Source organism: Portunus trituberculatus, chromosome 50 (assembly GCF_017591435.1).
Source record: "Portunus trituberculatus isolate SZX2019 chromosome 50, ASM1759143v1, whole genome shotgun sequence".
NCBI classification, from domain to species: domain Eukaryota; kingdom Metazoa; phylum Arthropoda; class Malacostraca; order Decapoda; family Portunidae; genus Portunus; species Portunus trituberculatus.
This window is the reverse complement of record NC_059304.1, coordinates 1332501-1345000: the sequence shown is the minus strand read 5'-3', so window position 1 is coordinate 1345000 and position 12500 is coordinate 1332501. Positions and strand designations below refer to the sequence as shown.

The 12500-nt window shown below is 42.0% G+C and overlaps 2 protein-coding genes across 2 annotated transcripts in view; one reads left to right on the top strand and one right to left on the bottom strand.

Annotated features, from left to right (window-relative positions):
- The window catches only part of LOC123500181 (calpain clp-1-like), a 27538-nt gene extending 19445 nt beyond the window's left edge, over positions 1 to 8093 (bottom strand). Inside the window, 2 exon segments of the mRNA XM_045248910.1 lie at positions 1839 to 2150; positions 7971 to 8093. Coding sequence (XP_045104845.1) covers positions 1839 to 2000 — 162 coding nt within the window. The 5' untranslated portion in view covers positions 2001 to 2150; positions 7971 to 8093.
- A 2887-nt stretch (positions 8094 to 10980) lies between these two features.
- LOC123500180 (beta-1,4-mannosyltransferase egh-like) overlaps positions 10981 to 12500 on the top strand; it is a 93955-nt gene continuing 92435 nt past the window's right edge. Inside the window, exon 1 of the mRNA XM_045248908.1 lies at positions 10981 to 11083. The gene's annotated coding sequence lies outside the window, so the exon portion shown is untranslated. The remainder of the gene's footprint in view (positions 11084 to 12500) is intronic.

The following is a 12500-nucleotide window of genomic DNA, read 5'->3' as shown; positions in this document are numbered from 1 at the left end:
GTATAACTGGGAATCGAAGCCTGAACACGACACGCGAAATAGCTACTTGTTTTCCATCGATCCGGAACACTTTCATCCACGAACATGCATACGTGTATACATGCAGGAAAAAAAAAAAAAGTAAATAGGAACACAGATACGTACATGGCAAGATAAAACATACAAACATACTCGTTTGTAAAGATGATTGAATGAAAGATACACAGACAAGTACATATACACACAAAGCAAGATAAACAATCAGTCTGCCACTTTAACACACACACACACACACACACACACACACAATGTAAACAAATCCACTAACACTATTTACCAACACAGATACCCTGAAACAGAACCGCCGCGTGTTAGAACTTACAAGAAATCTATCAAACACTCATACCCCCCAACACAACTATCGTGTATGAATAGCAAGCGCCGTTCCTGAAAAAAAAAAAAAAAAATACACGTGAAGAAAAACTTCATATACTGATCATACCTTGACATGAAATCAATGTTTTGTGGCGATAAGCAGATAAGCAACCGCGGAAGAGGAAACGGGAACAAGGGAAGGAAAGGAGAGGGGCAAGGGAAGACAGAGAGAAAAGGAAGGGGAGGAAATGGAGGATAAGGAAGGTAAAGGTATAGGAACGAATAGGACAGATTTCTATTTGCATTCGCTGTTTAATTATAGTTGGAAAAGCTTGTGATGAGAGAGAGAGAGAGAGAGAGAGAGAGAGAGAGAGAGAGGGAAGAGGAGCTATATGTTTGAAAGACAGTGTTACCAATTATTGTTTCACAGAGTCAAGGAGTAACGAAGCGTCAACACAAGGCAACCTAACACTAACAGAGACAGGAGCAAGCGAAGACAATCCTCACTCAAAGATTATACAAGAAACTCTAAAATAGGCTTTGCTTCTCACTGCCTCTGCCTGCATGAGAGGGAACCAGAGGGCTCCCTTGCTACGTCCCGCTATGTTAGGTTTACTGAACAAACAAAGAGAAGAGAGTAGTGCAGACTAACAAAAATGACTTGAAGATCTGAAACGTCGTCGAATGAAAGAGACAAGAATGATACAAGACAGACAGAAATCGTCAAGAATGAGACACAGATTGACAGAGACAGACTGACACACAAAGATACCTTTCTACAGATGACGAATGGGTATAGACAAAAACAAGTGTGTGTGTGTGTGTGTGTGCGTGCGTTTATTTATACAGAATGGAGATTGCCAACAACAGCTAGACACAAAAATATTCAATCCATAAATTCAAATGCCTACAACGGCCTCCAATAAGAAAGAAGAGAGAGAGAAAAAATACACTAAACCAGGAAAGACTAAATATACTCTTCCAACTAAAATAAACTCCTGTGACTGTATCGGAAGCCTCCACTGCAGGTGTTTGTGTTGCAAGGATAAGGGAACAGTGTGTCTGAAGTCTGCTGGGACAGGAAGAGATGAATGAGTGGGCTGTATGATCATATTGTGCAGCGAGGGAAGGCTAGTGAGGGCACCAGAGAGAGAGGCTGAATTCACCAACATTTCGACGTCTCACTTCAGCTATACATTGAACAGACTGTAGTGGAAGAGACTCGGGTTTTTAAAGATGATTTATTGATTGCAGTGATAGTTTACCAATGATCTTCCATCTTCAGGAGGAGAAATCTTTACGAGAACTTTGGAAATAGTCGTAATGAGAGAGAGAGAGAGAGAGAGAGAGAGAGAGAGAGAGAGAGAGAGACTTGCATACGTCGTTATGTAAAAAATGAGACCGAGAGGAGTTCGGAGTATTCGGAGCGGGAGCTCAAAGCGCACTCTTTGTTTGTTAACGGATAGAAGAGAGGAGTAACTTACCTCATTTGTGACGCGGCTGTAGTAAGTGTCCTTCAGGAGGCAGGGAGTTTCTATGTTCTCCTCCTTGTGGCGGTCGTCCTTGTAACAGCGGCAGCGGCGGTCATCATGCTCGTGCTCCTTCCGCCACAAGAAGGGCTCCTCCACCACCTCTGGGCTAGACATCTCGCCGCCTTCTGCCCCGTGCTGGGATTTCGCGGCACTGCTGCTGCTACTGCTGCCCGGCACTTGGCTTACCGCGGCTGTATGTATGATGGCGTGGACACAGCTTGGCCGCAACTACAACACTTCTTTGTTTCACTGTACGCCTCAATCCTGCAAGATGTTGCCTCGCGTTAGTTATATGAATTCATGTTGCTGTTTTGTCATTATCGCTACATTCTATACAACAAAATGTTAAAATATTAACAGTAATAGGTAATATTTAGTATCCATTATGCATAGCAATGATGAACAGTCAACCGAATATCGTATATCCGTGCCTGCATCATAATAGGATGCATGCAGTGGGTGGGGAAACGACCAGGCAGACTGAGCGACCCACAGTGAGTGTGCTGTGAGGGTTTACTGTTACAGTGGATCCGTGCGTGCTTTGGGATCCGAGGGGTCTCCAAGTGCACGGGTTCGAATCCTGTCTACGGTCTGAGTGTAGGTTGGGCTTCATCACTCGGGGCAACGGTTTCCTAGCGGGTGGGCTTTGAAATAGGAGGTACCCTTAATAAGTATCCCCTTTAGCCCTTAAATTCCCGTGAAAAGCCCACATGGTATAAAAAAAAAAAAAGGTGCGGTGCTTCACTCGCTAATAGCATAAGGCACGCACTTATTCCTTCGGTCATATTTCCATCCTGCAACACAAACTGACAGTGTTGCATCCTTCTCATAATGAAATGGTATTCGATTAGCAACAAAATCAGTGTTGGACATTCACGGCATACCACGTTGATTATTGGCAGGGAAACAAAACACAAATGCCAAGGATCGCACAGGGTCAAGTAGTTCGTCCTTCGAGGAAAAGTTCCGGAACTAACGCTAGCGCTGCTAGCACAGGTGGCTGCAGCCTGGCAGTCATTGTAAAACCACCACATCAATGTTCAAGAATAAGACAACGTTTCCTAATGTGAAATATATACAAACATTAACGAAATAAAAACTGTAGTGAAAAAAAATAAATTCAAATTTATTAAACAATAAATAAGGATTATCATCAGAGACTGTGTACGCTACGAAGACCGAAAAACACTTAGAATCTTTTCACAACATAAATGTTACTGATCAGATTCTTCAGAAGCGTTACGGACTGTGCCTAAAATGTTTTCGCTGAATTTTAGGCATGTCTAACCGTAATGAAGACTGAAATGCGTCGACGGTCCACCCGGGAGATTGTCAAGGTATATCTAAGCGGCACAGGACAGGGCGAGGTATTGACAGAGGCGCGACGGTCATCCACACTAAACGTCGATGAAGATGGAGATCAAGATTATGGCGAATAGTAGTGGTGATGGTGAATGATAATAGACATACAGTAATACATTGGTAATCGTGAATGTAGAGAAATAATTGTGATGTGACGTGCAGATAAAGATTGGCGGTAGTGATGTCACTATGAGACATGGATGCTGGAGATACATGTGATGAAAGGAGAGCTGAAGGAAACAGTATAGTTGTATGTATATTACCCATGAAAATAATGTGTGTTATTGTCCTTCACTAAGAGTTATGTATATGACTTAATTACTTAATTGGGATGGATGATCAACAAATAACGTTTTAAACAGGTTAGAATCCATATGAAATAAATGATATTGCACCATACTGAGTAATGCATCCAGGTTGACGACCCAAATACTAATTCAAGGTGTCTCCAATTCTTAGAAAAAAAAAAAAAGACTGCTAAAAGGTGCACAGGTGAGTTAATTCATTTTTACGGTCTAACGATTTCACGGGTAAAAGATATAGATGTTGTATGGCTGAAATGGATAAATCTTGGATTAGTATAATTGTTTAGATTTCTTTAAATAATCTTCGAATGCTGGAAATTTTCACGCTGCATTAGTTGCTGTTGAAGGGTTGCTCTCTCCAACTAATATGTGGTTGCTTCTCTTTGCATTAAGCAGAGCAGTAATGTAATACCCGTGTCTTATTCGTCCGCACGGTCTGGCGCATCACGTCACGGCTTGTAAAAGATTGGAGGCTCCGTCGTCTGCACTTGATTAAACTTTTACCGTGATCCTACTGCTTGCTGTCAGCTAACCTCTGAACCTTAATGAACATGAAATCTCTCTCTCTCTCTCTCTCTCTCTCTCTCTCTCTCTCCTCATTATCCGGTAACTATACGTATATCAATAGTAGATTTTACCTTATAACAGATGTGCTTGTCACAGTGCGTTAAGGCGGTGTCACACTAGCACTTTTTCCGTCGTTTTTCAGAAAATCGACAATATTTTGGCTGCGGCCTGTCACACACAAACGGTGTTGCGTCGTCACTTCTCGCCAACACAATGTAAACAAACATGGAGGCCACGCTGCGGCAAAGATACGCTGCTCTGAACGTAATACTGTGTATTACGAAACTTAGGCGAGCTAAACAAGCCAAAAAGCGTGCATGGATGCGTTCATGGTTAGTGGTAGAAACAATGCACGTAGAAGCAGGTTGAGGAGACGCGGCAAGTCTTGTGGTATGAGCCAATTAAAGGCGGTGTCACACTAGCACTTTTTCCGTCGATTAATGCGACGGAAAAAGTGCTAGTGTGACACCGCCTTTAAGGGGCTATCATACTGGCCTATGATACGCGGAACGCGGGCCATGGTTCTTGGTACGAAACCAGGAACACTATCACATAATCACACACAAGCTGGCCGCGTTCATGCTATGCTAGGCAAACGGCCCACCAACCAAGACAAAGCCTAATCAAAATAAACCAGAACAAAACTATGCCGCTTATACCTCAGCCTGTGCTTTGTCTTGGAACTGCATTTGCACTTCCTCTTGTTGAAGAAAAGTAAGTAAAAGAAACTAGAGAAAAGCTGAGACGTGCGCGACGGCAACTTTTGTCAGAGGTGGTTGCCATGAAGCCCAAACTATCGACATGATATATATATATATATATATATATATATATATATATATATATATATATATATATATATATATATATATATATATATATATATATATATATATATATATATATATATATATATATATATATATATATATATATATATATATATATATATATTTTAACTCTGCTAAGTGGGAGGAACTAAGGCAGTACTATTCTGATTTCCTTGGGATGATTATTGTTTTCATGTCAGAGATCCTTCTCTTTGTGCCGAGCGCATAACAGAGGTGATTATCTCTGGCATGGAGCTATACATTCCTCATACTTTCTCTAACCCTAAAGCTAAAAAGCCTTGGTTTAACTCTGCTTGTTCTCGTGCTGTCAATGATAGAGAGGCGGCTCACAAACGGTTCCGTAGCCATCCAACTGCTGAAACTCATGCCCTATATATTTCTGCCCGTAATCATGCCAAATCTATTCTCCAACTTACTAAAACTCTTTCATCAATAGAAAATGTCAAAGTCTTTCCAATTCTAACTCCTCTCGAGATTTCTGGCATCTAGCCAATAATATCTCTAACAACTTTACTTCTTCGTCTTTCCCTCCTTTACTTCATCCAGATGGCTCTACAGCTGTCTCTTCTTTTCTAAAGCTGAACTCTTCGCTCAAACCTTTGCTACCAACTCAACTTTGGATGATTCTGGGCATATTCCTCCTACTCCTCCACCCTCTGACTACTTCATCCCTAAAATTAAAATTCTTTATAAAGACGTTTTCCTGGCCCTCTCTGGCCTTGATTCTCGGAAGGCTTACGGTCCGGATGGAGTCCCTCCTGTTGTTCTCAAAACTGTGCTTCCGAACTCGCTCACTGCCTGGTCAAACTCTTTCATCTGTGTCTCTCTACTTCTATTTATCCTTCTTGCTGGAAGTTTGCTCACATTCAACCTGTCCCTAAAAAGGTGACCACTCCAATCCTTCTAACTACCGCCCTATAGCTTTGATTTCCTGCCTTTCTAAAGCCTTTGAGTCTATCCTTAATAGGAAGATAATGAGGCATCTATCAGCTCACAACCTTCTCTCTGATTGCCAGTATGGTTTCCGTAAAGGCAGATCTACTGGTGATCTTCTTACTTTCCTAACTGAATCTTGGTCATCCTCTTTAGGGACTTCGGTGAAACCTTTGCTGTCGGCCTTGACATATCGAAAGCCTTCGATAGAGTCTGGCACAAATCTTTAATTTCTAAACTACCCTCCTACGGATTCTATCCTTCTCTCTGTACCTTCATCTCCAGTTTCCTTTCCGATCGTTCTATTGCTGCTGTAGTAGACGGTCACTGTTCTTCCCTAAAACTATCAACAGTGGTGTTCCACAGGGTTCTGTCCTATCACCCACTCTCTTTCTATTATTCATCAATGATCTCCTAAATCTGACTCAATGCCCTATCCACTCCTATGCTGATGATACCACCCTGCATTATTCAACAGCGTTCAACAGACGCCCAACCCAACAACAATTAAATGACTCAAGGCGAGATGCTATAGGACGCCTAACTTCTGATCTTTCACTTGTTTCTGATTGGGGCAGAGAAAACCTGGTTTTGTTCAATGCCTCAAAAACTCAATTTCTACAACTATCTACTCGACATAACCTTCCAGACAACTATCCTCTCTTCTTCAATAACACTCAACTTCCCTCTCCTCTACATTAAACACACTCGGTCTATCCTTCACTAAAAATCTAAACTGGAAATTTCACATCTCTACTCTTGCTAAATCAGCTTCCAAGAAGTTAGGTGTCCTATGGCGTCTTCGTCCATTTTCTCTCCCTCCCAGCTGCTTGCTCTGTACAAGGGCCTTATCCGCCCGTGTATGGAGTATGGCTCTCATGTCTGGGGGATCCACACACAGCTTTACTAAACAAGGTGGAATCTAAAGCTTTTCGTCTTATCAACTCTTCTCCTCTAACTGACTGTCTTGATTCTTTAAGTCACCGCCGCAATGTTGCATCTTTATCTGTCTTCTACCGCTGTTTTCATGCTGTCTGCTCTTCTGAACTTGCTAACTGCATGCCTTCCCCTCCTGCGGCCTCGCTGCACAAGACTCTCTACTTCTTCTCATCCCTATTCTGTCCATCTTCCTAATGCAAGAGTTAACCAGTATCTTCACTCCTTCATTCCCTACACTGGTAAACTCTGGAACTCTCTACCTGTGTCTGTATTTCCACCTGCCTATGACTTAAACTCTTTCAAAAGAGGAGTGTCAAGACACCTCTTACGTTAACTGGACCCTCCTTTTAGATTTTTTGTTTTCTCTTTCTACTTTCCTCTTAACAGGGCCTGGCAACCAGCGGGATTTTTTTTTTTCCAACACTTTGTTTGCCCTTCGCCAGTGCCCTTGTAATGTAAAAAAAAAAAAAAAAATATATATTACCTTTCTAAATTGATGAAATATTATTTAATATTCCAATATGAAAAATTTAGCCACGTTCTTTTTAGTTCAAATAAAAGGTTTTTATTACATGTATTATGTTTACTTTTCCATTGGGATAGCATACGGAGAACCGGGATGGATATGAAGCCATCCCAACTTGGTTCCGCTAATCCCGGGCAAGTTCCAGCTATCTGGAGCAGATGTTCCTGGTTCCGCGTATCATAGGCCAGTGTGATAGGGCCATAATTAGCGACCCTTCGCTCCTTCATTGTCACATTTCATCTCCTCTCTTTTATCCATCAAGGTCTCCAGATATTTCCATACATTTTTTTACATCATATCTGTATCGGATTATCTCATTTGTTGCACCACAGATCGATCAACTTGACCTTTTGTGGTGGAGAAAGTAAACGTTTTACAAGACAATAAAGCAGGGTTTAGAGACAAATGGTATGCGCTGGCACAACACAGTAGCGAGGAGAAATCTATTATCACACATCTTTACCCAACTCTGGCAGGAGGATGCGCCAAACTGCATACTTCCTGTTGCTTAGACACGTTTTCCTTTCACCTCCTGACTTCACTATGGAACCAGCTTCATATTATCCTTGTTATTAGCTAAACAAAATCACATTTCACCTACCAATTTCGTTTTCCTTAGAACAGACGCCGGTAATTATTGATCTGCGGACGTTCTTTCTGTAACACGATGTCCTGTCTAACTGAGACCATTTCCCACATTCCCGCATCAAAACACGTACCCGGACACCTGTTGGAAGTCAGCCCCACGTGGTGTACTTGAGGCAGCATGAGTAAGAAATCGTGCGTGACGTCACTGGCAACCTGACCTTCACTTTCAAGTCAGCAGTGGTGGAGTCACTCGGGGTTTTCCCGGTAGTGTCTTCTCAGCTGTAGACGCTGCTATACAAGTTACGTAATTTTAAAGTTTCTGAATGTTATGTTGTCCACAGTACGAATCAAATGTCTCCTCGGTATGCTACTTTGAATAAGTGCACAAATAGCAGTCGTGCGTGACTACTCGTACTTGCAAAGTGGGGTCAAGGTCTCTCTCTCTCTCTCTCTCTCTCTCTCTCTCTCTCTCTCTCTCTCTCTCTCTCTCATTAATTTAGATTAGTTCATGCTTACACTTCCTCATAGGACGAGTTGTCATGCCCAGAGACAGCCTTCCATATAGCTGTGCACTAATACACAAAGAATTAAGCTTAAGTCTCAGTCATTGCTATCAGCCACTGATGTGAAATTTTCGGCGATGTTTTGAGTAACTTTGCAAAGGAAATGCGACACACAGACATACGGAGACTAAACACGATCACTGCAGCATGAGAGCAAGATATAACAAGTTCAACATACCAGGGAAACGTCAGCGGAGAGAAGACACGCTCACAGTAGTCGTGGGAGCAGGCGACTGTCTGTCGGAGGTTGTAGTGGAAAGAGAAACTCACTGTTAGTGTTGGTGGTGGTGGGTGACTCCCGGGACCTCCCGCCGCCCACCCTTGGCACAGCTGTCGTTACAAAAACGTGCAGCATCTCCCGTGTTAAAAACCCACCGCCAAGGCCACAACGTATGCTGCATGCGCATCTATCCTGATTCCAGCACTCTAAGGGCAGAGCTGAATCCACTGATTAAAAGTATCCATCTTTCGTAAATATGTGGATAACAAACTTTCCATATCACGACATCAGCACTATTTCGTTGTCATTGATGTGCCTTGGTGTCATCCATGGTGATGCAAGGTACCAGCAATGTTTGTAGCATTTCCCTGCCCAGCCAGCGGCATCCCAGCGCGAGGCCTCGCTGCTGGGCAGGGAGGCAGTGGCTGCCAAATTCTTTCAAGCGTCACTTTTTCCTATCTATTTTTTTTTTTTTTTTGTTCAGAGTATTTCCCTTCTAGGATTCTAAGATTTTCTTGAAGTCTTCTCATTCTTAAATTAACAGGAAAAGAACACTTTCAGTGAACTGTTGAACACTGAAAAGTACAATAGGCAACTTTTACCTGAGTGGCACAAAGGTAGGAGCAGTACTGTGGGACTGTGTGTGGCCTTCAAGGCACTTACAACGTAGAACACTGAACTGGTGTGTGCATACATTTCGAAATTAAATGTTTCGAGTATTGACATAGTAATAGTTAGATAACTTCTTCAGGTAACAAGCCTGGAAACCACTGCAGGATTCTAGTGTGGTGCTTCCTTTCCTAACCTCGTCGATGAGGCAGGTGTGGCGGCAGGCCGGAACAGTGATGCCCTCGTGATGGTAGGCGAAGGTCACTGCAGCAACACAACAGCATTATATGCTATAGTATATATAAGAATTCAAAAGCGAAATTAACTCAAGAAGTGCAATAGTTTTGTCGTGAATTTTCAAACTATGCAAGAGTACGAATTTTACTTCAAAGAAAACAGGATTATAGTTCATTTTCTTTGACTTTATAGGGGTAACAAACGTAGCATGAAATGTTTACCACTAGAATACTTCCAAATTTAAACTGCTATCATTAGTATTGTATAATGAGACTTAACTAAAGGTTATGGTGTGTTCGCTTGATAATCACTATATTATCGATGTTATGACCTCATTATTACACAAAAGGTAATCACTGAATTGATTATCCATCATTAACATCATCGTCAAGTTCACTTAAAAAAAAAGATGAAATAGATAAAGACGCTACACCGACTAATGTGAAACATACTATACCACAATTAGAATCAAAGTACGTCTATAGGTACGGTACTTACATACACAGTTCTGTGAGTGCTGACGAGTGACCGTTGCTGATGGCGTGTATGGAGTCTGGCGTGCTTGATAAACAAGTGAACAGGCTCTGATCTCGACCATCAGGACCCTAGTTCTACCCTAAACTAAATAGACAACGAAGCAATCCACACTAGGGACTGTTTTCGCAGTGAGCAACATCCGGATCACACAGTTCCCAGTCTTCTGACGTCATGTGGTTATACCTCCACATCACGCGGCTTCCTGACTCGTATACGTAAAATAATCATCTTCGTTCCTTGAGCCGCTTTTCATTTTGCCAAACGTATACTCTCTCTCTCTCTCTCTCTCTCTCTCTCTCTGGTAGACGCATCAACTACGTACACTGTTTAAAAGTTTACAGGCGTGTCTGACCTGCTGCCCTAACTCTGACATAGTATGTTGAAAGGTTAACTCAAGCTAAAGTAACAAATCATTGTTACTTTTCTTTTGTGTCTCGTTTCTATATTAGAAGATGCGTAAATGATTTGGCAACACTTAAATTGAGTAGTCTAATATACTATGAATAATGAGTGTTCGTGATTCAGAATTTTTGTTTATAATTGTTGTTTGTATGTATTCAGGTCAATGGCAGAATAATCGAAAATGACTTTCCATTCACCAGTTTTTCATCAAAGAAGGAAAAGGACTCGGTCGTGTGAGGTAATCCTGGGTGTCGCAAGGCTGATGCACCCCGCACCGATTCCCGTGCACTGCCTGGTGCCTGATTATTGGTTTTGGGAGTTTCTTGCAGAGCTTCTCCAAAATATAAGATGAAAATCGATACAAGAAAGAATTTACGCGAAATAACTCCGAAAGTCATTGAACGAAAGTGAAACTACATGAGAACAGGTAAATGTTTAGTTTGACTGGTGTGCGTGTGTGGGGTGTGTGGGCCGTCCCTCGGGAGCCGCGCGTGCGTCACCTCACTCAGTGCGCTCACAGCCTTTGCAGTGTGAGGTAGAGTTGTGTTCCAGCCTTAGGTGAGTCCACTCGCTTGTTTCACGTTTTTGACAATTACTGAGTTTTTGTGGTGAGATATACTGTGACCCCATGGCCCCGCGCAGTGATGCAAAGGTGAGGTACAGGTAGAGGCTGAGGCTGGCTGGCGGGATGCCGGCACTTTTGAGTGGGAAACCTTAGAAATTCAAGCCTCCTATCCGATTACCTCAAACGACCGATTTGTGTAACCTGATTATTGTGAGTGCAAGTGATGATCGGCGTGTAGAGATAAATGAGAAGTGGTGGGGAATGCTGGGGAAACGCTTGTCCCGCGGGGAAGGAAGGCGGCGGGAGGCAAGCGGCGGGGGCTGGGCGGCGGGCTGCTTGGCGGGCCTTTTGAAGCGTTACCGGCGCAGGTGTTGGGATACGGGGCCGCAAAGGAGCTCCTGAGGCCGTGTGTACCAGGTGACAAGTGTGTAACCCGACTCCACAGCCTTCTTAGAGGGTGGTCAGATTGATATAACACCAGGCCAGGCTTTACTTTCTGACGTGGAAGGATGTAAAAGTTCCCTTGAGTCATGAATGAATGAATGTTGCCTGGGTCGTGATTTTGTTTATTTTATTTGATCACCTTTATCATGTATGTTTATAAAGATCTAGACATGCCATTCACGGTTTCGTGACGGCTAGATTGTACCAGTACCACCAACACTGTTTAGTTACAATGCAGATGATGTGAAAGTTCCATAGAGTGATTGTCTGCCTTGAAAGCTATTGCTTATTATTGTAAAGGCAAACTAACTGTTATTTTGCTATGCCATTCACTCTCAGAGGATGGCCAGGGAAGAAACACCAGACATGGCTTTTAAATTGTAATATGAAAAATGTTATCCTAGTGGTAATATCAGCTTGTGATGCTTATTCATTATTATTATTATTTTATTAAGTTTTATGTATAATTTTTTGACAACATCCCTTACTTGGGTTTGTTGTGTATGCATAGTAAAATGATGGTGCAACAAAACATTGTTGTGTTGTGTTCCATGGTGTGGAAGGGTACAAACAACAGGAAGAAATGTGCCAAGTTGTTTTTATTGATGGCTGTTGCTTTTTTTTTTTTTTCTTGATTACAATGCAATTTTGAGTAACATCATTTAGTTTATATATGGCTAGTTTCATAATTTAAAGCTTATTATGACTGTGTTTGATAGATATATTTATGGGGTATATGTATTGGTCATTCTTATCTTATCTCTGTTAATTGTTGAAACTGCATTTACTGTGACCTACTGTATGATACTATTACTACATAGATATCAGGGCACATACATGACAGGTACATGGTATGTCTTTATAGCACACATACCTTAGATAAGATATTGCATTTCTCATTCATGAGGAAAAAAATGTGTTGTGATTCCAAAGTGATATATTTGCCTGCAGAGGCAAATATATCAC